At 43.3% G+C, this 24408-nt stretch overlaps 4 protein-coding genes across 6 annotated transcripts; 3 read left to right on the top strand and 1 right to left on the bottom strand.

The window, feature by feature from the left end:
• Window positions 1-1299: 1299 nt before the first annotated feature.
• Window positions 1300-5307, bottom strand: trim13 (tripartite motif containing 13). Of its 3 annotated transcripts, none has more exons than XM_080839300.1 (2): window positions 5265-5307; window positions 1300-2912 (listed from the first exon to the last, which is right to left on the bottom strand). In XM_080839300.1, the coding sequence occupies exon 2, from the start codon at window positions 2904-2906 to the stop codon at window positions 1686-1688; it is 1221 nt and encodes a 406-aa protein (XP_080695426.1). In that variant the 5' UTR covers window positions 2907-2912; window positions 5265-5307; the 3' UTR covers window positions 1300-1685. The 3 variants fall into 3 exon arrangements, with proteins under 3 accessions (XP_080695426.1, XP_080695425.1, XP_080695427.1); XM_080839299.1 differs by lacking the exon at window positions 5265-5307 and adding an exon at window positions 3731-3863; XM_080839301.1 differs by lacking the exon at window positions 5265-5307 and adding an exon at window positions 3303-3795.
• Window positions 4691-9859, top strand: spryd7b (SPRY domain containing 7b). Its single transcript, XM_080839304.1, has 5 exons — window positions 4691-4830; window positions 5334-5450; window positions 6196-6362; window positions 6795-6897; window positions 7348-9859. Exons 1-5 carry the CDS (start codon window positions 4725-4727, stop codon window positions 7443-7445), a joined length of 591 nt encoding a protein of 196 aa, XP_080695430.1. The 5' UTR covers window positions 4691-4724; the 3' UTR covers window positions 7446-9859.
• Window positions 9860-12299: 2440 nt separating this feature from the next.
• Window positions 12300-23535, top strand: LOC308365736 (E3 ubiquitin-protein ligase TRIM35-like; the record flags this gene model as incomplete). The annotated part of the gene is made up of 7 exons (XM_080839296.1): window positions 12300-12560; window positions 19513-19653; window positions 19918-20013; window positions 20102-20332; window positions 20717-20739; window positions 20825-20943; window positions 22872-23535. The coding sequence occupies 7 exons, from the start codon at window positions 12300-12302 to the stop codon at window positions 23420-23422; spliced, it is 1422 nt and encodes a 473-aa protein (XP_080695422.1). The 3' UTR covers window positions 23423-23535.
• LOC308365523 (E3 ubiquitin-protein ligase TRIM35-like) lies at window positions 12806-17343 on the top strand (the record flags this gene model as incomplete). Its single annotated transcript, XM_080838990.1, has 5 exons — window positions 12806-12817; window positions 13073-13303; window positions 13734-13756; window positions 13842-13960; window positions 16796-17343. 5 exons carry the CDS (start codon window positions 12806-12808, stop codon window positions 17341-17343), a joined length of 933 nt encoding a protein of 310 aa, XP_080695116.1.
• Window positions 23536-24408: the final 873 nt, after the last annotated feature.

The raw sequence follows: 24408 nt of genomic DNA, 5'->3' as shown, positions 1-24408 counted from the left end.
ATTATGTGTGTGTGTGTAGGGTTGTTAAAGGTGTCTACGAGCGAGACACGCAAGTATTAGGCTAGAGTGATTGACATTTAATAACAAATAAACATAGTAAGACTGACGGAGGAGATTAGATTAGTAAAGAAAATAGTAACCATGAGTGTGAATACAGGTCACTAGGAGTAGTATAAATAGCAGACAGTTGTCATTAAAAGTATATTATGTATTCTGTGAAGCAAGGAAAACTGTCGCGAACGACAACATCTGCGGGAGGGCCGGTTGGTTATGGACTTGGGCCGGCCCATCGGTGCCTGGGTGGGCAACTCGTCGAGGGCTTTCTGCTGGGTGGGGGCCTAAGGCAGTTGCCTAGTTCGCCTTAATGGTAGGTCCGCCACTGAGCCTCTGCCTAAAGTCTTCATCATCATCATCATCATCATCATCATCATCATCATCATCACTCTTGTGTCTGTGCTGCAGGATTGAGACCGCACTTCAAAGGCAGGTAGGCAGCCACACACACAAACACACACACACAAACACACACACACACACACACACACACACACACGCAATCACGCAATTCCTGCAGGTCTTCACAAGGGAGAAAAATATAAAAACATTCGTAACACACCTTTTTCCCTGAACGATACATTACAAAATGTTGCCATGTGTCAGAATATAATATTAAGGGGAAATCGTTAGAGCTCGGATAGGCCCAATGAATAATAACCTTTTTTGGTTCATTAAAAGTTGGTGGATTTGAACACGCTGGAAAGTCATCTGACTAAGAATCTTGACACCCCCCCCCCCCCCCCCCCCCCCAATCTTATAAAATGGCAGGAAATGTTTGTGTATCGAGATGCTATTGCTCGGCCGGCACGGGTCTCTCTCGCGCTGTTATGCAACACCCAGCCTGCGGGAGGCAAGGTTAAACCACCCAGGCTCGTGAAGGGGATGCCTGCCAGAGAGAGCGGCATTAACCCTCGTGTTGCCTTTTTTCTACACATCCTTTTAATTTGCCAATTTAGATTTTGTAATTGTTTCATTTTATTGACACGTGTCCTCAAGGGAAATCCCAGAGCGCGCGCTTGACTGAAGAGTACGGGGATCCAGGCTTACGTTAACACACAGATGAACCCTTAAATGTAAGAACTTAATAAAATGCTTATTTTATTTGGTTAGAAATGTAAGGCTCGGTAAATAACCGGAGAGGTGCCTTGGAGAGGGAGGGTGGTGCATGGGGATGAAGAGGTGCACATTCAGAGCGATACCCTATAGAAAGATGGGGGGGGGGGGGGGGGGGCATGTAACACAAACACACACTCAACTGACACTCTAAGAACACACATTAAAAGGTAAAAAAAGACGCGTAAAAAATAAAAACCAAGGCCATCCCTGACCTACACCTAACCCGGGAGCTGAAATTTAAACGGACCAGCAGCGAAAGCTGAAGTCATGTTTTATCAACGTTAGATTTCGTTGTCATTGGCTGAAGAAAACGGTCGGTTATATTGTGTTTAAAACATTATATGCGCCTCCGAATGATTTAATTCACAATATGATACCACTATGGTAGTATATTTCACACACATGGTGCAACTTATGATAAGGCTTGTTCAGAAAGGATGGCAAGTTGGGTTTATGTGCCTACCACAACAACAACAACAACTACAATCGAACAGGCTGTCGACGCATTCACATCAGCTGATGAAGTCTGCGCTGGTGTTAATCAGGTTTAGGATACAGTTCTGACAGAGCTCCATCAGGGGCGCCCAGAGCCCCACCGCCTCTCTCCAGCAGCAGCCGGCCAGGTGGAGGACCTCTTCGGGCGCGGGCAGGTAAGCCCGGCTCAAGGCAGCCACTCGCTCTGGGGTGGTGTGCGCGAGGCAGTCCGCGGGAATCAGAGCCGTGACGGACAGGCACACGCACGCGAAGAGGACGAATCTCCAGAGAGCGCGGGAGAGTCGTGGAGCAGCCGGGCTCGCGGATGAGCGCTGAGCAGCGCTGCTCTCGTGCGGAGCGCAGAGGGCGTCTACGTCACCGAGCCTGACCGAATCCCACTGCTGCACATCGAAGTTCCGAACGAGAGGTCCCACGTCCACATCATCGTTCCGTGGCGGAGACGGCAGTGGCGTCTCCTTGATCACACGCAGAGTCTCTCGAAAGTCCTGCATCTGCTGAAGGAAGGCGAGCGGGTCTGTTAGGGACCTGAAGGACTCGGCGATGTTGAGCGCGCGTCTCTGTTCCTCCAGCACCGCGCGCAGCTTGCTGATCTCCGGGTCGTAGGTTTGCATCACCGTCAATTTCAGAGTCTCAAAATCGGAGAGAATTTCGCTCCTCTTGTGCTCGAGCGTGCGGAGAAGTTTGTCGAGGTACTCGGTGACGCGGTCTGCGTCCCTCGAGACGAGCTGCAGCGCCTTCTTCTTGCTGCTCTCCAGAGCCTCCAGGCACGAGAGCACCTCAGCGCTGCGCCAGCTCTCCAGCCCGCGGAACAGCTCCTCGAAGGCGTCCCTCTCCTGCTCGTAGGCGTCCTGCAGCGCGCAGAATGTGTGTCCTCGGTGGTCGCCGGTAGTGGCGCAAAAGCCGCAGATGAGTTTTAAGTCCGTGGCGCAAAAGATGTTGAGCGGTTGTCCGTGATGCTCGCGGCACAGGGACATTCTCGGCAGCACGCGAATGCGGTTGTATTTCTCTACGATTCCCCGCAGGGAATAATTCACTTGCAAGCTCGCGATGCCGTTGTGGGAAGTTTCTTTGCGGCAGGTGGGACATTTGAACGGAGGGCGCCAAACGGGACCCCGCTGTCCATCCAGGATGCCCTCGAGGCATTTCCTGCAGAAGCTGTGAGAGCAGGGGAGCACGCGCGGATCCTCGAAGAGACAGCAGCAGATCGGGCAAGTGAGGTCCTCCTCCAGTAACTCCATGGTTCTCTGAAAATCCCCCAAAAACACAATAAAACGTGAGAGAAACACACACCACTAGCCTGGTCAATACTAAAGTGCAAGCTCGTCAGCAGTGATGCGCGCACGCCGCCCTGCTGTTCCATAGCACCGAGTGAAGTTTAAGACTGCTGTCAGAATCGCGATTAATTTGCGCGCGAAAATGAATGAACAGAAGTGCAGTTGCTGCAGTTCATCCAAACGAACAGAGACTGACGGATGGTTCACTTTCACTAATTAAATGAAACAGTTCAAAAGTAGTCGGTTGGTTTAAAAAACAACAACAGCAAGCTGCGTTTGACTCCCTCAAAGAGAGGCGTATTTCGGTTTTTTTTGGTAAAGAGTGGTTTCCCGAGGAACGCTTCTCTCCTGTCGACCTACTTTTGTTTAAGAGTGTCCGTGTTGGATTATTATTATTCGACGCCATGTCACGCGATCCTGAAGAGGAGCACGACACCACAACCGCATCTTCTACAACTAAATATAGCGCAGAAGGATCAGGACCGTTGAGTTCACCCTCACGGAAACCTCGGTTGCGCGCGAGGCTGCTTCATTTTTAATAGCCCACCAGAGCTTTCTCTCGTGCGGCGGTGATATCCGAGGGAAAAAAATCACAGGCATGTGAAGAGAAAAAAAAAAGCTGCCACGTTTACCATCCCGTTGAAACCCTGAAGATTTGACACCATCTACCGTTACTAATTTCAAATGAAGAGCCAGGGTCCTGCTGCTGGCGCGGCGTTGGGGTTAGTTATGACAGATTTTTGCGCACGGAAAAGCAACATGCAATTGGACCAAAAGCACTCACTCACCAGCTGCTGCTGAGGCGCACTGCGCTCAACGCAATCATGGCGCTTGTTGCTGTGCAGACTTTGCCTTTTCCCGCGGTGAAATGATTAACCTCTTCGTGTCTGCAGAGTCGTTCTGCCGATATAAAAAAAACGTCACTTACGCTGATGATGTGTATAATACTTTTAGTTGACGCGTCTGTCAAAAAGCCCAAGCAGTTGTCCTGGACAGATGGTGTATGGTTCGCAGGGTGCTCTGCACTTGGCAGAGAATTCCCCGTTTTTCTCCAGTGAAGCATAAATTCAGTTGATCCCCAACACATGTGACGGTGAGGGGGGTGCGGGGGTTGTTGCTATGCAAAACATGACAACGTGAGAGTCTGTCCACCACTCAATTATTGCCCGGTTTCTGATCACGGTCTCTGTACAGACAGCACGTCATTATTGACGTTGATCAATTTAAATGCACTTCACACTCAGGCGTGAAAACTTGTGAACAGCTTATCTGGAGACATCACTAACTTGCCTAAGGCGAAGCTATAAAGGTCTGAACTTTCAGAGTAAACCATATGCTATCAGAGCAAACCGTTCTTATCGAAATTACACCACAAATGTTTGACAAATTGTATTGTAGCATAAAGTCCGAATAGGGCTGTGTTATGATCTTTGATGTACTTCATTTATAATGGAGGTGACGCAGTAGCCTACATTTGAGTCTTAAGCTCTTCTGCATACGACGGAGCCATGTGTCATGGACTTGACACATTGATAACCAATAGCTGCACAGTCACGTGTAAAAATATTTTGACCTCGATTTTTCTTCCCTTGTTTCCATGCCATCAGGAAGCGCGCGCCATCTGAGTCAGCGCTCTCATTGGCTGTGTACGTCATCATCTACACGACCCCAAACCGCGAGGAGCCGCTGTTGCTTCTAGCTGAGTATCTTCCTTTTTGAGACAGGAATTCCTTAGTGTACTGTTTGTTATGTAACTTCCGCCCCCCACCCCCACCACAAAAGATGGCTTCACTGTTTTCGTGTTGTTTGGGCTGTTGTGGGGATGGAGGTTCGGGACATGTAGCCCTCAAAGAGATGCCAACAGTTCAGTTGGATACGCATCATATGGGTGAGGAACGAAATTCACGCCATCGTAAACAACTTTCTAGCTTTTAATTGTTGTTTTACATCAGCTGTCCTAGGCAAAGTTGAAACCATAGCCAGCCCGTAGCTGTCAAATCCTGTTTTTAGGAGCCCTGTTGGTAACTTGCTAAAGATTACGCGCTACAGGCTGCAGTGTTAAATATCAATGCTTCGAAGGGCAGACGTCGGTTATATCGTTATCAGCAGGTTTTCGAAATTGTACATTTGAAAATGACTGTCATGTGACCAAGCGTTCTTAAGCTAGATAACGTTGCTACATTAGCTCGTCAGCTACTGAGTCAGACATTGAGGTTTTCTTTACACTTGGGTAGTTAGTTTGTCGTAAATAATGGCGCTCCCTAGTGTTAACGTCAAACGCAGTATTTCTTTGACATCTTGAGTTTGTCTCCAACTACATACCCAATTTTTCCTGCGTGGCACGATCGGCCGACCAATGGTCTTCTTTTTGGGGTTTCCCTTTTTTCCCAGGAACGGATGTGGTCATCGTCAAGAGCGGCAGAAGGATATGTGGTACCGGAGGTTGCCTAGCCAACGCCCCTCTCCATCAGAACAAGAGCTATTTCGAGTTTAAGATCCAGTCCACGGGTAGGTGTCATCCACAAGTCAGATGATTAAGCGATGCAAGAACTTTGCCCAACCAACTTCAACAGTGAATGATGCTCTTGGCATTTTATACTTCGATCGGTTCGAATCTGATAGCAATGCGAACTGATATGGGATGGCAGGGATCTTGTGGTGTTGGTAAAATATAAATACAAAGATACATAGATGTCTGTCTGAATATATAAGCATACTCTTTTTAAAGATAGACCAAGCTAACAAGGTGGCGTGCGTCTTGTGTCCATGGTTTTTCTACAGAGGACTATAGTAGCCTACTATGGTATGGGGAGACACCACTTTTAATTGAGCTTGGAGGAAATGTGTTAATGAAGAAACAAGCTATGTGTGTTCACAGAATATGTGCTGGGTATTATAGTACCCAGATAGATAAACTATTATGATCGATTTAGTATGTATTATTATTATTATTATTATTATTTGATATTTTTTTTCTTGTTGCTTTAAACGTGTTTTGCATTAATATGTTGTAAGTTACTTTGGACAAAAGCATCTCCTAATACAATAAGTGTGTGGGTCTCTGTTTGTGCATGCTGTTACTGCCATGCAAGTGTGTGTGTGTAAGATATGCTGTGTTTTCCCTTTCATTTAATCTTGAGTCTGTTATTGTAAAATGAGTGTGTCTAATGTCTGTGTGTGTGTGTGTGTGTGTGTGTGTGTGTGTGTGTGTGTGTGTCTAATGTCTGTGTGTGTGTGTGTTTCTGGCACCCAGGTGTGTGGGGTGTGGGTGTGGCCACCCAGAAGATGAACCTGAACCAGGTTCCGATGGGTCGAGACACGCACAGTCTGGTCCTCAGGCACGATGGGTCGGTGTACCACAACAACGAGGAGAAGAACCGCTTGCCTGCCAACAGCCTTCCCCAGGAGGGAGACGTCGTGGTGAGTGTGTGTGTGCGTGTGTGCGTGTGTGTGTGCGTGTGTGTGTGCGTGTGTGTGTGTGTGTGTGTGTGTGTGTGTGTGTGTGTGTGTGTCTGTGTGTGTCTGTGTGTGTCTGTGTGTGTCTGTGTGTGTCTGTGTTTGTGTGCGTGTGTGTGTGTGCCAACTCTTCAGAGAGCACCTCCCTTCCTAACTGGCACTTCGACTAGTGCTTAACTTGCAGTTACAAGTTTCAACTTGCAGTTCGACTAGTGCTTAACCTGCACTTCTTCTTTTCGTTTTTCTATTTCTTATGGAAAGTAGTATTTATTGTTAGACCAGGTTTCTATTGCTCGTAGCTTGACCGTTCTCTCCCTTGTACGTTGCTTTGGATAAAAGTGTCTAAATATAAATGTAATGTGTGTGTGTGTGTGTGTGTGTGTGTGTGTGTTACAGGGTATTACATATGACCATGTGGAGCTGAACCTGTACCTGAATGGGAAAGACATGCAGTGCCCCGCTACAGGCATCAGAGGGACTGTATACCCAGTGGTTTATGGTAGGATTGCAAACCACACACACACACACACACACACACACACACATTTGAATATGGATAATGTTTGTCTGGCTAACCTAAGTCTGCAGACACGAGATTATGTGGGTCCATTCCTAAGGCGTTGTTGCCTAACTGAAACATAAGCAGATCCTAGTCGGCACATAATCAGATGTTATTTTCACCTTTTGGCCACACGAGGGCGATATTGCTTTGTGTAATTTAATGTGTGTGGATGGATGTTATGGAGGTCAAAGCTAGCGAAGGTTCAGAGTATGTACACTGACAGATGTTTTTGTAAATGTATGTTTGTATGTGTAGGAATACCGGTAATACAGATGTGCAGACATGGGTTTGTTGTATATGGGATTCCCATGGTTGTGTGTGTAGTTGTTTGTGTTTGTATTTGTGTTTGTGTTTGTGTTGAACTGGATCTTTCTTTGTCTCCTGCAGTGGATGACAGCGCCATCTTGGACTGCCAGTTCTGCGACTTCTACCACACAGCACCTCAGGGATTTGAGAAGATCCTCTTTGAGCAGCAAATCTTCTAAACGTTTCCTTTTCAAAACAAACACAAACACACACACACACACACACACATACCCAACACCAACACCAACACCAACACCAACACCAACACCAACACCAACACCAACGCACACGCACACGCACACGCACACGCACACGCACACGCACACACAAAACTGTCATGAGTACCAGCGCAGTGTGTCCCACTCTATGCCTGTCTGTATTATTATTATTATTAATGTTTAGGTTTAGAGACTGACTGTAGTGTTAACTGACTGTAGTGGCAGGTGAAGTGCGTGACTTACTCTAATTGGTTGAGTGCCTGGTTCTTGTTTGAGTTGTCTGAGCTCAGTGACTGACGGTGGTTTTAACTGACTCCGTGACTGACTGTGGTGTTAACTGACTGTGGTGTTAACTGACGGTGGTTTTAACTGACTCCGTGACTGACTGTGGTGTTAACTGACGGTGGTTTTAACTGACTCTGTGACTGACTGTGGTTGTTAACTGACGGTGGTTTTAACTGACTCCGTGACTGACTGTGGTCTTAACTGACGGTGGTTTTAACTGACTCTGTGACTGACTGTGGTTGTTAACTGACGGTGGTGTTAACTGACTCCGTGACTGACTGGTGTTAACTGACTTGTCGTGGCAGGCAAAGTGTGCTGCTTGCTGTGATTGGTTGAGAGCTACTGCTGACTAATTCTTCATTTGAGCAAGATTGGGCTGCACGCGAGTGATGTCACAAGTGATGTCAGCAAGTTGACAGCACCACGTCATGTGTAATATGGCCATTTCATTAGGCCTTGTTATATTCTCATAAACAGCCCATCACGCCATTTCATTAGTCCCTATTATATTCTCGTAAGCAGCCACAGGGTGCAGTTGCGGGGTCCGCCACCAGGGGCAGGTTCGGGGGCGTCCTGAGATGCCTGACCCAGAAGCTGGTCTGCCTTTGCAGACTTAACGAGTTAAGAGTCCAGTGGGCACACACAAACTGACACCAGGACAGTGCTCCTAGTATTTCTGCTGCTGCTGTCTAAGTGTGTATGGAATTATTCATCATCAATCCACACCTCTGCTTGTGTGTGTGTGTGTGTGTGTGTGTGTGTGTGTGTGTGTGTGTGTGTGTGTCCACACACGATAGCCTTTTCAGTCGTCTATGTGTGTAAGCTTTAGGCATCTCTAGTAATCTGCTACTACTATGTGATCGGTGTGTGTGTGTGTGTGTGTGTGTTTGTGGTTAAGAAAGGGTTTTGACAAACCACACTGCTACTGTTTGTGTGTGTGTGTGTATCCGAGGTGGGATCAATGCTGTTTATAAATTCAGAACTATTTATTTATGAAATATGTACACTAGCCCTTGCAATGTTCCTTGGCCTCATAAACACACTTATGAAAAGGTATAAGTCTTATTTAATTATATTTATGTTGTGATGTTTCTATACGAACGCTGGACGAATCCTTTACCAATTATTTTTTTGATTATTGTTCTCTGTTTCTGTTCCTTCAAATGCATATTCTTACATGAAAGTGTTGGTTACACTAGATCCTTCCACCTGAAGACTGGCATTACCGTGTCATAAACATGACCCTATAACCTGAAGAGTGTCATTTTTTGGAATGTCTGTTGTCATGACAGCATTATTTCTGTTAATGTTAAATGACACAACAATATCATTTTTGGTAGTTGTCTGTTGTCATGACAGCAGTATGTCTGTTAATGTTTAATAACACAACAATATCATGCTACCATTATTGGTAGTTGTCATGACAGCAGTCAGAAGCTTTAACTTCTTACGTGGCGGAAGTAAGTCATACTCTTTTAACAGCAAACATAACTGCTGTGTGTCCAGTAGTCAAGGAGACATGACAGGACTAAGACATCATACTATCATCACAGCAAACATTACAGCCGTGTGTCCAGTAGTCAAGGAGACATGACATGACAGGACTTAGTCATTATACTATCATCACAGCAAACATTACAGCCGTGTGTCCAGAGATTTAGGTGACATGACAGGACTAAGACATCATACTATCATAACAGCAAACATAACAGCTGTGTTTCCAGTAGTCAAGGAGACATGACATGACAGGACAGGACTTAGACATTATACTATCATAACTGCAGACATTACAGCTGTGTGTCCAGAGATAAAGGTGACATGACATTGTTATGTGACGGTAATGGGCCATGAACACTAATCTGTGGGGGATCTGAGTGAAGTGACCAAACGGTTCATGAGTCTGGCTGAGGTAGACAGAAGTGCCTGCAGGTGTACTGCAGCTTGTCTTTGCACTGACGACTTGTGGTCCACATCAAACCAAATCAAATTGTTTATTCTCGGAAACGATGACAAAAAGTCATATCTGTCATGGAATTACTGAATGTGATTTTTTGAAAGTAATGTTGATTATTAAATGGTGATATTAACAACTATTTGCTGGCTGAGTTACTGTATGAAATAATATTTTACTGTGGTTGTATTGTTGGCTGACTTATATCATAATCATTGTATTGTTTAAGGTGGTGGGCCAGGAGCACTTGCATGAGACAGTGAGGACTGGCCACTGGGGGAGGTTCCCAATCAACAGCACAAGGAATTTAACATCTTTTCCAGTGTAGAACTAAAATAAAAATAACAATTAATTGTTCTATCTGTGTCTAAGAGGCACACGAGTTGACATAAGATTTGGCCTACCACTTCTGCTATTCTACCACTACTGAAGAAAATAAAAATAAAATCTCTTATATGATTCTAGTATTGTAGTCATACAAAAAAGAACAGCATAGAATCCTTGTTTGCTTAAAGAAAAACAACTAAAAGCTGACAAATAACGTATGAAAGAATCATATTCTATATAGAACCCCTGGTTCTTAGAACTTCTGAGTGCATCCTTGCTCAGCGGGCCAGATCACATCGCCAACCCCTCATTGATGTTTAGAGACTGCCATCTAGTGGGCAAATGTACCCAAGGCCTGCGGAAGACATTAAACACAACAACGTTTTCTTACATAGGGTTTAGCGCTACTCAGGCGGATTTGTTTACGGTGTCCAGCATTGACTTCAGTTCAATCCATTTGTGTCATATGTCTCACAAATGGGATGTCACACACAGTGTAATACACTTTCATACCTGAAAGATCCATACACAAAGAATTAACTAAATCTATCGACGCAGTTTTGAGAAATCCAACCCCGTGTAAAGGCCATAGACGCTCACATTTTGCTCCCTATCTCCCTACTTTAAACCATAATAACTAGACAACACCATTGCACTTGTATACTACACTACGACGCCTGAAAGATCGAACGCAAAGAATGATGAAAATCTACGGAAAAGCACTTTTTCATATTGACGGTTATTAATTCAAATACCCCCCCCACACACACACACACGACTTGTCCTGGGCAAGAGTATCCTACTATTATTTTTATTTTGTTCATTATTTGAGGTTACGATTTTGACTCGATTGGGTTTGTCCAATGGTAGTTACACATGCTCTTACTTCCGGCCAGAGGGACTACTGTCATGTTCTATCAGTTCTCACCACACAACGACGTCTCATCTTTGCTCCTTGAATGTCGATATGTAATGGTATGGAGTTATTGAAACTTACTACGTGTAAAAAAGACTAGAAATGTAATGTTTATTTTTGCCTCGAAAGTTGCACTGGGTGCCTTTAAGTCTAACAAAACATTGTATTAAAAATTAAAAAAACAGTAATTAATGGCTAAAACTAACCAGGTATGATAACTTAAACTTAGTATAACAATGGTCAAGGCACAAAGTGGAGTTGGGAAGTTGGGTAGGGAGGTTGTCTGTTAAGGAATACAGAGGAGGTTGCGTGAGAGCGTCCTCGTCTGTGTGTGTGTGTGTGTGTGTGTGATCTAAACTTAATTTATGGTCAGCCTTTTACGCCCCCAAACTGTTTGTAACTGAAAAATACATCTGAGGGGATTTTCGAGGTGTCTGAACAGGCTATCTACAGTAATGTTGGCATACTACTACCCACAAGGTAAACATGTATTGACAGATGGACAGAGGCGGATAGTTACAAAATTTGGGAGGTGCACGTCAGGCTACGGAGAGATGCTCGGAGAGGGTTTGCCACGACGGAGAGGGCTCTGTGTCTCTGTAAACGGACGACCATAAATTGGGCTTAATGCGACATCACACACGCATACACAGACCTGTTCCAGTACTGTCCCTGCCACAATTAATGTATTTGAATGTATGTCATTTCAAACTAAATATGGAAAGACACAATTTTATATAAAACTACATGAGAAAAGACTGAACAATAACATTGCACTTCCACTTGTCATGTATGTTGATCTGTGCTGTGCTCATTTGTTCATGGTGAACACTTTGAAGTAGAGACTGAGGGCCTTTCAGAAACTCATCCCTCCTGTGAGTAAACTGTATGACATGACAAGTCATGACGTCATTTATACTTGTCAAACATCACAACAGGATCGATGGAAAGGTGCTTTCTCTCTCTCTCTCTCTCTTTCTTTAATGGTTTAGGTGAGCAGGCCAATCAGAAACGTATTCAACCAAAGTCCCTCCCTCTGGCTCGCCTCAACGTTGTAAAACAAGGAAGTGGGGATCTGAGACGGACTGAATCCAGTGACTGACTGTTTCACACTGAACTTTGAACAGGTGCGAGTCCTCTGGTATACTTTTACACTCAACGAAATAACCAACCATTCTTGTTTCAAGTACCTGAGTATGAAGCTGACAGCCTTGTGACTTTAGTAAGTTGTGTTTTCCTTTTTAGAGACTGATGTGATTTTCAAACTGTGACCTGGAAAGTGAAAGCAAACTTTGTTACCAGCCATTGCAAAAGAGAGTCCACCGGTATCAAGACTATGGCATCCAAACCTTTCTCCGAAGAGGATTTCACCTGTCCTGTGTGCTGTGACATCTTCAAGGATCCTGTTGTTCTCTCATGCAGTCACAGTCTGTGTAAAGCCTGTCTGCAGCAGTTCTGGGACACCAAAATCTCCAGGGAATGTCCAGTTTGTAGGAGGAGATCATCAAGGGAACAACCTCCCCTTAATCTCCACTTAAGGAACCTGTGTGAGACCTTCTTACAGCAGAGAGGTCAGAAAGCTTCAGCAGGGTCTGAGGTGCTCTGCAGTCTGCACAGTGAGAAACTCAAGCTCTTCTGTCTGGAGGATAAACAGCCTGTGTGTCTGGTGTGTCGGGACTCAAAAACACACAAAACCCACAACTTCAGTCCCATCAATGAAGCTGCACTAGATATTAAGGTATAAATGCTCGGATGACTTTAATAATGCTTACACATGATGTGATCTATGAAGTATAACTAGAAATTAAATATGCAGATATTATATGCCTCCATAACTACTCAATGTCAACACCAGTAGAGTGCAAATATTTACACCTGTGTTTACCGCAGTAGTTGTTACCCAGTAAAGTGTGTGTGTATTTCAGGAGGAACTCAAGATCAAACTAGAGCCCCTAAGAAATAAATTCAAGACCTTTGAAAAAGTTAAACTCATCTGGGACCAAACATCAGCACACATTAAGGTAAGATATGGACCAGATTAGAGGGAGGAGTTTTCATTTCAGCAAAAATTAAAAATACTTTTTTATTACTGTATATTTGATCATCCAGACTCAGACCCAGCACACAGAGAAACAGATCAAGAAGGAGTTTGAGAAGCTGCACCAGTTTCTACGAGATGAAGAGGCAGCCAGGATAGCTGCAATGAGGGAGGAAGAGGAGCAGAAGAGTCAGATGATGAAGGAGAAGATTAAGAAGATGAGCAGAGAGATGTCATCTCTTTCAGACACAATCAGAGCTATAGAAGAGGAGATCATCAATGATGACTTCACAATCCTGCAGGTAAGAACCGGTCCAGTTTTCTTTTTTCCTTAACCAGTGTCTTTAACAGGAGTAAATCATTTCTGATTCCACAAAGAAAACAGGTTTATACACTGTATGTATGGAAATGATAATAATATAGGGTTCCATGAATGGGTCAGTGGCTAAAAAGCTATGCATTATGTAAACGACACACTCTGGATTACAGGTTATGTAGTAGTTTATAATAATCTGACTAACCAATACACTTAATCATCAAGACGGCAAGTAATACTGATTTAGAAGTTCCTGTTTTTCATATTACTTGATATATTAATTAATGGTAGTGTTGAGATCCTGGAAGCATTACTGGCATTGCTAGTTTGCTTAAGTTTCCTTTAAGTGGTTAGTGTAGGAGAATTTAAAGTCAAGCGTTAATGTCAATTTTTTACATCTTTGGTGTTTTTCACAGAACTACAAGAGCACAGTGGAAAGGTGAGTGATCTGCCTCCTGTCTCTCTCTTCTCTGTGGTTCTGAACCCAAACCCACAGCAGCACTGACTCCTGAATGTTATTCCAGATCCCAGTGTACACTGCAGGATCCAGAGAGGGTTTCAGGAGCTCTGATCAATGTGGCAAAACACCTGGGCAACCTGAAGTTCAGAGTCTGGGAGAAGATGCAGGAGATTGTTCAATACAGTAAGTGTATATATCCATTTCAAACACAAAACACACACACACACACACACACACACACACACACACACACACACACACACACACACACACACACACAAACACACTCACCTAGAGACAGACAAACGGATGGACTGACGGACACAAGTTTATTTATTGAGCACATTTCATACACAGAGGCAATGCAATGTGCTTTACATAAATAAGAGCAAAAAGAACCGCAAACTGCTTTGTTTTTTTATCCATGTAATTGCAGAGAAGGAGGCCTCACATAAATATGTGGAGGCAAAGGGTAGAAGCTGCTCCAAAGCTTTCTCTCCTGTGTCAGGGTGATCCTGCTTCACACACATCCAAAACTGTGTGAGTGTGGATGTGGCAAACTTCATCTGGAGGCCACAGTCAGATGACTGTGACGGGTAGCGTGCTTCCATATGCTTCCGGCAAGAGAAATGGGTTTCTCACCCAATCCAACAGTGTAGATTTATCCTCCATGCCAGGAAAGTAGGAAATTGAAAATTAAAATTTTGAATCAAATTGGTAAAATATCCCACGATGACCAACTTGACTGGAGCTCTGTCCACGTCCTTGTGACGGGCCAAGCCTCGGTTGCCGTCAAAAATGTGGGTTTGGCCCTAAAGCTCAGAGACAGAATGAGGGTTTAACAATAAAGGTTTATTAAGGCATCCAATATCCTGGAGGACTGCTTAGCCTCTGAATTAGCAGAGGACTAAAAGCAAGTCTCCATATATTTTACCTGCTATGCCTCTATTTGCAGAGGACAACATTTAGCGGTCTTAAAACACAACAGAACCTGCTAAGCCTCTATATGGGAAGAGGACAAAATACAGCAGTAAAACAGCTCAATTAAAATACCTGCTAGCCTCTAAATGGGGTAGAGGACAAAATCAGCAGGGTAACAAAAGGTCCACATTAATGCACATACGTGACACCAAGACTTAACTAACTGAACAAGACATAACAATGAACATATATACCCCTGGCGGCCAGCACCATTTTTACACACAGGGGTAGACACAAAAACTGACCAATACAAAATAATAAATAATGTCTCATGGTTTGTAAAAACCACCACTTTATCCAGGTGGTCTGGCCCAAACCATTCTTAGTGTCCCCTCTGCCAGTCTAGGCAATAAGCCATCTCCCATCAGGTGGATCCAATTGCAATCAGTGGTATGAGTGTTTGTGTGTGCGTGTATGTGCAAACCATGTCTGTTTGGGTGTGCTAGTGGTTGCAATGATGGGGAGAAGTGCGAGTTCATGTGCGGTCGCACAACGACCGTCACAATCCTCACTAGAGAGAAAATCATCCACCTGCGGAAAACAGGTGAAATCCCACTGTGCAGAGGCTCTTCTCCACAGCTTATATCTTGTGCTTCATGAATATGGGCCTGTCCTCCTTTCAAGTTTACTGTATTTGATACATTTGGTCTTCTTCTTTGAGCACATTTTCCTCCTGCTTCAGGTCTTCCTCTTCCTCTACTTCCACCTTGACCTCATCGTCATGGCATGGCCTCGGCCTCTTCCTCTTCCTCCTTCTCCTCCTCTGTTGATTCCCCCTCTCACCCTCACCCTCACTCTTCTTCTTCTGACTCCTTCCATTTTGGTTGAAGACAGATTACAGTTACTCATCTGCTGCATTTCTATAGTGCTTAAACCTGTTTGTTGTGTCTACGTGTTTGTTGTGTCTATCATGTGTTTGGGCACTTGATGGCTGTGTTTATTTGACCGGCTCATATGTGTGGTAACTTGACAGAGTGTTTTGGAATTGCAAGGAAATTACCTCTTGATATACGTCTGTGTCTAAAGCATAAAAGTGTGTTTAGTGCTTTGCAAATCACTTGTGTGTATGGTTTCGCAAAAAGTGTGATGTTTAAATGTGCTTATTGTTGTGCAAATCTGAGCCGTTGTTTTGCACCTTGAGTAAAGGTTTTGATAATTGTGTAATACTTTTGATTTTATTGTGTATTCGATCGTAAAAAACTGAAGTAGGCTTGCTAAGGTTAATGAATAATAGCATATAAATTCAACAAAAGTAGGCCTACAAACACACACACACTATTTTAGGACCTAGCAATGGACTCTACCGCACCCCTCGAGCTGATGGAACTAAAGTCAGCTGCCAATTGTACAAGGCCACAATAATAAGGCAGGGATATGAAACACCTAACAACATCAGTAATGCATATCCAAATGCATCTCAAACATCCTTTTGTGACCATGTCTGCCCAGGCCCCCCCAGCAGTGGATAATACACAGCCACAACCACCAATAACGGTTGTGTTCATTTAAAAAACACCATACACAAACAACCACCCAACTGCCAAGCAGATTGGGTGAAATGATTTGCCTGGACCTCTTGCACTACTCAATTGTTGAAAACACAGGTTTCCATAAGCTCCTAACTGTCAGTGCACCATGCTACAGGGTACCCTCACGCATGCATTTCTCACGCACAGTAGGACCAAACCTGAGAAAAAAATGATGAAAAGTACAGTATGAGGATGTGAAAATATATTTCATACTCAATAACATAATAAATAAATAAATACAGTGAATCAGTTGGATGCTTTGAAAACACACCAATTGCATTACCAATGAATATTAGACTAAAAAATACAACATGAGCCTGATCTAACATGACTTCCGACATAAGCCACGCCCACTTCTGGCCTTCTCTCTGAATCCAGACACAAAGACAAATCATTTTTATGGTTTAACGGATACAAATACAGATACTAAGAATGACCTCTTATTTGTATATGTATCTATTTTTGTGTGCTCTTTCCACCTAAACCATTTGTGTTTCTCACTCTGCAGCTCCTGTGACTCTGGATCCCAACACTGCAAACCCATGGCTCATCCTGTCTGAGGATTTGACCAGTGTGAGATGGGGTGATGAGCAGCAGCTTCCTGATAACCCAGAGAGATTTGATACGTATGCTTGTGTCCTGGGCTCTGAGGGCTTTAACTCAGGGACTCACTGCTGGGATGTGGAGGTTGGAGAGAACACATGGTGGGGAGTAGGTTTGATGACAGAGTCTCTCCAGAGGAAGGTAGACTTTACCTCCATGAGTGGACGGTGGCTTGTGTGGTATAAAGATGGTGAATATAGAGCAAGGTCTACACCACAGCCCTCCACTCTCCTCACAGTGAAGCAGAAACTCCCGAGGATCAGAGTGCAGCTGGACTGGGACAGAGGAGAGCTGTCATTCTCTGACCCTGATAATAACACACATCTACACACTCTCACACACACTTTCACTGAGAGTGTGTTTCCATACTTTGATACTGGCTGTAAACTCTCTCCTCTGAGGATGTTACCAGTGAGAGCTTCAGTGAAAGTAGAGCAGCACAGCAAGGTATGATGTCTCTTCCTTTTGCCAGGTTTATAATGACGTGTTCACGGTGTTAGAATGTATTCATGCACTAACCATTCTGACTAATGGACTCACTGCTGGGATGTGGAGGTTGGAGAGAACACATGGTGGGGAGTAGGTTTGATGACAGAGTCTCTCCAGAGGAAGGTAGACTTTACCTCCATGAGTGGACGGTGGCTTGTGTGGTATAAAGATGGTGAATATAGAGCAAGGTCTACACCACAGCCCTCCACTCTCCTCACAGTGAAGCAGAAACTCCCGAGGATCAGAGTGCAGCTGGACTGGGACAGAGGAGAGCTGTCATTCTCTGACCCTGATAATAACACACATCTACACACTCTCACACACACTTTCACTGAGAGTGTGTTTCCATACTTTGATACTGGCTGTAAACTCTCTCCTCTGAGGATGTTACCAGTGAGAGCTTCAGTGAAAGTAGAGCAGCACAGCAAGGTATGATGTCTCTTCCTTTTGCCAGGTTAATAATGACGTGTTCACGGTGTTAGAATGTATTCATGCACTAACCATTCTGACTAATTGGTTGAATTGTTAGTTGCCTTCAGAAAAATCCCAGAGGTCTCACGTGATATGAACTCTGTGAATATGGTAAATATCTTTGACAGAAATGTGTTGTAAAAGATATTCCTAATCAACTTCCTTTTATTTTCTAAACGTACGTTTTGTGTATTTGGGAATGTCTGTAACAATGAACAACACACATTTTACATTTTACAAGATAATAATTATATATGTCTTTGGTCAAAAATGACTGCTGTGATGCATTCAATGTGACATCTGAAAACTTTACCATTTACATTGTAAGCAGTCTTGGACTCAGATGTGTGTGTGTGTGTGTGTGTGTGTGTGTGTGTGTGTGTGTGTGTGTGTGTTTGTGTGTGTGTGTGTGTGAGAGAGAGAGAGAGAGAGAGAGAGAGAGAGAGAGAGAGAGAGAGAGAGAGAGAGAGAGAGAGAGAGAGAGAGAGTGTGAGTGGATGAGGAGGCCAGGGCAGAGAGCTGTGTGTTTTTCCATCGAGGCAGTGCTTTTTTCCGGCAGAGTGGACGGTTGGGCTCAGGGTGCGCTGTGACAGAACTTCCCTCGCTCTTCGCTTCAGTAAGTGTGTGTATGTGTGTGTGTGTGTGTGTGTATGTGGTATGATCAGTACATGCTCATACACTCTCAGCCATGCTCTCTGTGAAATTATCAGTGTGCACTGCTCACACACACACACACATATAGACAAACACAACTTGACACCATCAAACAAGCGCTAAATATCTTAATTATTTTTCTCCACATTAATATTTCATGGTTGTATGTCTACATATATTCCAAAATAGCTTATTTATTTCATTATAAAAGCAAATGATTCCTGCACACCACGCATGGAACGTGTTGCCTGTCTACTTTTAACCTGAATTTCTGGATCAAAGTCTGTGTGTAAATCACTGATCTGGAGTGAGTCTTTGTGTCTCTGGCAGGTACAGTCAGCACCCACAACTGGGACTTTGAACAGAATTCCAGAGGAGTCATTGGCAGCAGTGATAGGGGAACTGCTCTGGCAACTACGCCCGACCAACCAGAATCATTCTATACCATGGTCCCGCCCTCTGACTGACTGACACAAGAGGAGGAAGTGAAGTTGCAGGTTGATTATTTGTCCTCCACTAAACACTGTCGTGTGGGATACGTTTGTTAGACCCTTCTTTAAAAACTGTGTTTGGACTAAAGAAGAAAACAGTTTGGGCTTAAAGTGAAGCTGGTGAGACTGAAATTCTTGTAGATTAATGTTTGAGACAGGGAAGACTCAGAGTTAGGGACTGACTCGACTTCTCAGACTGCTGAAAGTGAAAGCAAATCTGGTCAAACAGCCTTCAGAAAGAACAGTGTAGTGTAAAGACAAAATGGCTTCTAAACTTGAAGAGGATCTCTGCTGTCCTGTGTGCTGTGACTTCTTCAAGGATCCTGTCCTTTTGACCTGTGCTCACAGTGTGTGTAAAGCCTGTCTGCAGCAGTTCTGGGACACCAAAGGATCCAGAGAGTGTCCCTACTGCAGGAGAAAGTGCTCAAAGGAAATCTATCCTACTAACATGGCGTTAAGAAACCTGTGTGAGACCTTCGTACAGGAGAGAAGTCAGAGAGCTTCAGCAGGGTCTGATGTGCTCTGCAGTCTGCACAGTGAGAGACTCAAGCTCTTCTGTCTGGAGGATAAACAGCCTGTGTGTTTGGTTTGTCAGACCTCAAAGAAACATAAAAATCACAGCCTCAGTCCCGTAGATGAAGCAGCACTGGACCGTAAGGTAAGAATCTACTCTAGTAATACTCAAAATCACACAAAACCCACAACTTCAGTCCCATCAATGAACTAACTGCACTAGATATTGAGGTATGAATGTTCAGACGAATTTATAAAGCTTACATATAATGTTATCTATGAAGAATTAATTCAAAATTAAATATGCAGATACATGCCTCCGTGATTCCTCAATGCCAGTAGAGTGCAAATCTTTACACCTGTGTTTATCACAGTACTTGTTACCCAGTAAAGTGTGTGTGTATTTCAGGAGGAACTCAAGATCAAACTGGAGCCCCTAAGAAATAAATTCAAGACCTTTGAAGAAGTTAAACTTATCTGTGACCAAACAGCAGCGCACATTAAGGTGAGGTATGGATCAGATTAGACACAGGAGTTTTCATTTCAGCAACAATAAAAAATACTTTTGTATTACTGTATGTGTGATCATCCAGACTCAGACCCAGCACACAGAGAAAAAGATCAAGGATGAGTTTGAGAAGCTGCACCAGTTTCTACGAGATGAAGAGGCAGTCAGGATAGTTGCACTGAGGGAGGAAGAGGAGCAGAAGAGTCAGATGATGAAGGAGAAGATTGAGAAGATGAGCAGAGAGATCTCATCTCTTTCAGACACAATCAGAGCCATAGAAGAGGAGTTGATAAATGATGACATCACATTCCTTCAGGTAAGAACCGGTCCTGTTTTTCTTTTTTTCTAAAGCAGTGTCTTTAACAGGAGTAAATCATTTCTGATTCCACAAAGTAAACATGTTTATACACTGTATGTATGGAAATGATAATAATATAGTAGTTCTTAATATAGTTGTTAATAATGTTGTTTATAATAATCTGACAAACCAATACACATAAAGACGGCAAGTAATTCTGATTTAGAAGTTCCTGTTTTTCATTTTACTTGATATATTAATAAATGGTAGTGTTGAAATACTGGAAGCATACTGTCACTGATAGTTTGCTTAAGTTTCCTTTCAGTGGTAAGTGTAGGAGAATATAACCTTGAGCGTTAATGTCAATGCTTTACATCTTTTGTACTTTGGTGTTTTTCACAGAACTACAAGAGCACAGTGGAAAGGTGAGTGATCTGCCTCCTGTCTCTCTCTTCTCTGTGGTTCTGAACCCAAACCCACAGCAGCACTGACTCCTGAATGTTATTCCAGAGCCCAGTGCACACTGCAGAATCCAGAGAGGGTTTCAGGAGCTCTGATCAATGTGGCAAAACACCTGGGCAACCTGAAGTTCAGGGTCTGGGAGAAGATGCAGGAGATTGTTCAATACAGTAAGTGTATATAAATCCCTTTCAAACACAAAACACACACACACACACACCAACACAAATACACTCACCTAAAGACAGACAAACAGATGGACAGACGGACACAAGTTTATTTATTGAGCACATTTCATACACAGAGGCAATGCAATGTGCTTTCCATAAATAAGAGCAAAAAGAACCTCAAAAAGAAATATATCCGTTTCAAACACAAACACACACACCTTCACATAGGGAGAAAGAGAGAGAGACAGAGAGACAGACAGACAAGCAATTAAATGTGCTTTACAAAATTAAGAGCAGAAAGAATCTCCAAAAGAAAAATGTAGAAAGTGAAGAGATAAAAAGAGTTGCCAAGCAAAAGGGGGAACTGGAGGAGAGCGAAAGTGATGAAGAGTGTGTAGACGCAGGTCTACGGGTGATTTTGATATGAACACTTCATATGGGATTGTCCAATACAGTGAGTATTGAGTGAAACAGAGAGAGAGAGGGAAAGAGAGAGAGAGAGGGAGAGGGAGAGGGAGAGGTGGGGAGAGAGAGAGAGAGAGAGAGAGAGAGAGAGAGAGAGGGAGGGGGGAGAGGGAGAGGTAGAGGGAGAGAGGGAGAGGGAGGGAGAAGGAGAGAGAGAGAGAGAGAGAGTGAGAGTGTCTCCCACACACACACACACACACACACACACACACACACACACACACACACACACACACACGTGCGCTAGTCTGTGCATTTATTAAGTTATTGGAAATTGGTCTTATGCATTAAACCATTTTATCCTTAGAATGTTGCAGAAAGTTCCATTGAATACCTGTTCACTTCTCATAACGAAGTTCATCAACTGAAAATCTGCAAGTAGTACGTTGACGGCTGATGCCTGAATATTTAAAGTTTTATTTGTGTAAGAACTATTTCTTGATCATCAGATGAGTGTAGGCAGCTGGTGAGGTGTGTGTGAACTGGCAGCATACACTTTAGTAAGGCAAAGCAATGATCATTATGCCATTATCTGAAGACAGATACTTTCAAAACACTAACCTGGTATAGTAAGACTTGGCTATTTATTTCATATTAGTAGGCTAGCTTAGGCTAATGAATAATAGCATATAAATTCAACAAAAGTAGGGCTACAAACACCACACACTATTTTAGGACCTAGCAATGGACTCTACAGTACCCCTCAAACCACCAGTGCTATCTGGGAGTACTTTACAATCAGCCCAGCTGATGGGACTAAAGTCAGCTGCAAATGAAGGCCACAATAATAAGGCAGGGATGTGAAACACCTAACAACATTAGGAATGCATAACCATATGCATCTCAAACATCCTTTTGTGACCATGTCTGCCCAGGCCCCCCCAGCAGTGGATAATACACAGCCACAACCACCAATAACGGTTGTGTTCATTTAAAAAACACCATACACAAACAACCACCCAACTGCCAAGCAGATTGGGTGAAATGATTTGCCTGGACCTCTTGCACTACTCAATTGGTGAAATCACAGGTTTCCATAAGCTCCTAACTGTCACTGCACCATGCTACAGGGTACCCTCACGCATGCATTTCTCACGTACAGTTGAACCAAACCTGAGAAAAAAATGATGAAAAGTACAGTATGAGGATGTGAAAATATATTTCATACTCAATAACATAATAAATAAATAAATACAGTGAATCAGTTGGATGCTTTGAAAACACACCAATTGCATTACCAATGAATATTAGACTAAAAAATACAACATGAGCCTGATCTAACATGACTTCCGACATAAGCCACGCCCACTTCTGGCCTTCTCTCTGAATCCAGACACAAAGACAAATCATTTTTATGGTTTAACGGATACAAATACAGATACTAAGAATGACCTCTTATTTGTATATGTATCTATTTTTGTGTGCTCTTTCCACCTAAACCATTTGTGTTTCTCACTCTGCAGCTCCTGTGACTCTGGATCCCAACACTGCAAACCCATGTCTCATCCTGTCTGAGGATCTGACCAGTGTGAGATGGGGTGATGAGAGCCAGCAGCTTCCTGATAACCCAGAGAGATTTGATACGTATGCTTGTGTCCTGGGCTCTGAGGGCTTTAACTCAGGGACTCACTGCTGGGATGTGGAGGTTGGAGAGAACACATGGTGGGGTGTGGGTGTGATGACAGAGTCTCTCCAGAGGAAGGGAGACTATACCTCCATGAGTGGACAGTGGTATGTGTGGCATAAAGATGGTGAATATAGAGCATGGTCTCCGCCACAGCCCCCTACTCTCCTCACAGTGAAGCAGAAACTCCAGAGGATCAGAGTGCAGCTGGACTGGGACAGAGGAGAGCTGTCATTTTCTGACCCTGATAATAACACACACCTACACACTTTTAAACACACTTTCACTGAGAGAGTGTTTCCATACTTTAATGTCTCCTGTAAACTCTCTCCTCTGAGGATGTTACCAATGAGAGCTTCAGTGAAGGTAGAGCAGCATAGCAAGAGATGATGTCACTTCCTTTTGGCAGGTTAATAGTGACTTGCTCATGGTGTTAAAATGTCTTCATGCAATTACCATTCTGACTAATTGGTTGTATTGTTAGTTGCCTTAATAAAATCCCAGAGTGCTCAAGTGCTGAACTTTGTAAATATGGTAAATTGAAGGATAAATATCTTTAACATAAATGTGTTGTAAAATATATTCCTAAAAGACTTCCTTTTATTTTCTGAACGTATCCTGATGGTGACGCAACATGGTTACAGTATTGACCGGCCTGACAGAAATGGTAATAATACCTTTTGCAAACATTTGATTCTCATTTATTTTGATTTAAACCTTTCTAAAGAGGCAAGTCATTCTCATTATGACAGTTTTTAAGCCATTATGTATAATTTCAGATTTTAAAGCCTCCTTTTAATGATGTTCTACTCGTTTGTGTCCCAAATAAGGGGAATTCACAACAAAATGGAAAATAAAATAAACATACAACTAGTGCATATCTACATCTCAGGACTATTTGTTTTTTTGTGTATTTGGCAATGTCTTTAACAATGAATTACACAGATTGACAATATACATCAAATATGCATAATAAAATCTGTCGTTTTACAATATAATAACTTGTTATGTCTTCTGTCAAAAATGACTGCTATTATGTATGCATTGAATGTGACATCTGGCAACTTTACCATTTATTAAAACTCTAAGGAGTCTTTGGACATTCATCTCAAAGGCCCTTTCATTTTTGACCAGAGACAAAATCAATGTCAAATTATTTGAAAACTACTCTTACTATAATTTATTTTATCTAATTCAAGTAGGTATGGTGAAGGATGTCATGAGTCCTTTTGAGTTTATATTACAGATTGTTTCAAACCATCATGCACACCCAGGTCTCATCCTGTGAGAGACAGCAGCTTCCTGAAAACCCAGAGAGATTTGAAAAGAAGACCAGTGTCCTGGGCAATGTGGGCATCTTTCCTGTGAGGATCTTA

The sequence above is a fragment of the Sprattus sprattus genome, assembly GCF_963457725.1.
Source record: "Sprattus sprattus genome assembly, chromosome: 5".
Taxonomy (NCBI): Eukaryota; Metazoa; Chordata; class Actinopteri; order Clupeiformes; family Clupeidae; genus Sprattus; species Sprattus sprattus.
The sequence above is the reverse complement of the archived record's forward strand: the minus strand, read 5'-3'. Positions and strand labels throughout refer to the sequence as shown.

Bases quoted from the DNA above. Each gene is read 5' to 3' on its own strand.
- trim13 (XM_080839300.1), bottom strand. From the start codon at position 2,906: ATGGAGTTACTGGAGGAGGACCTCACTTGCCCGATCTGCTGCTGTCTC.
- spryd7b (XM_080839304.1), top strand. From the start codon at position 4,725: ATGGCTTCACTGTTTTCGTGTTGTTTGGGCTGTTGTGGGGATGGAGGT. The intron at 4,831-5,333 runs GTGAGGAACGAA...CTTTTTTCCCAG, and splicing joins GTTGGATACGCATCATATGG to GAACGGATGTGGTCATCGTC. The intron at 6,898-7,347 runs GTAGGATTGCAA...TGTCTCCTGCAG, and splicing joins TGTATACCCAGTGGTTTATG to TGGATGACAGCGCCATCTTG.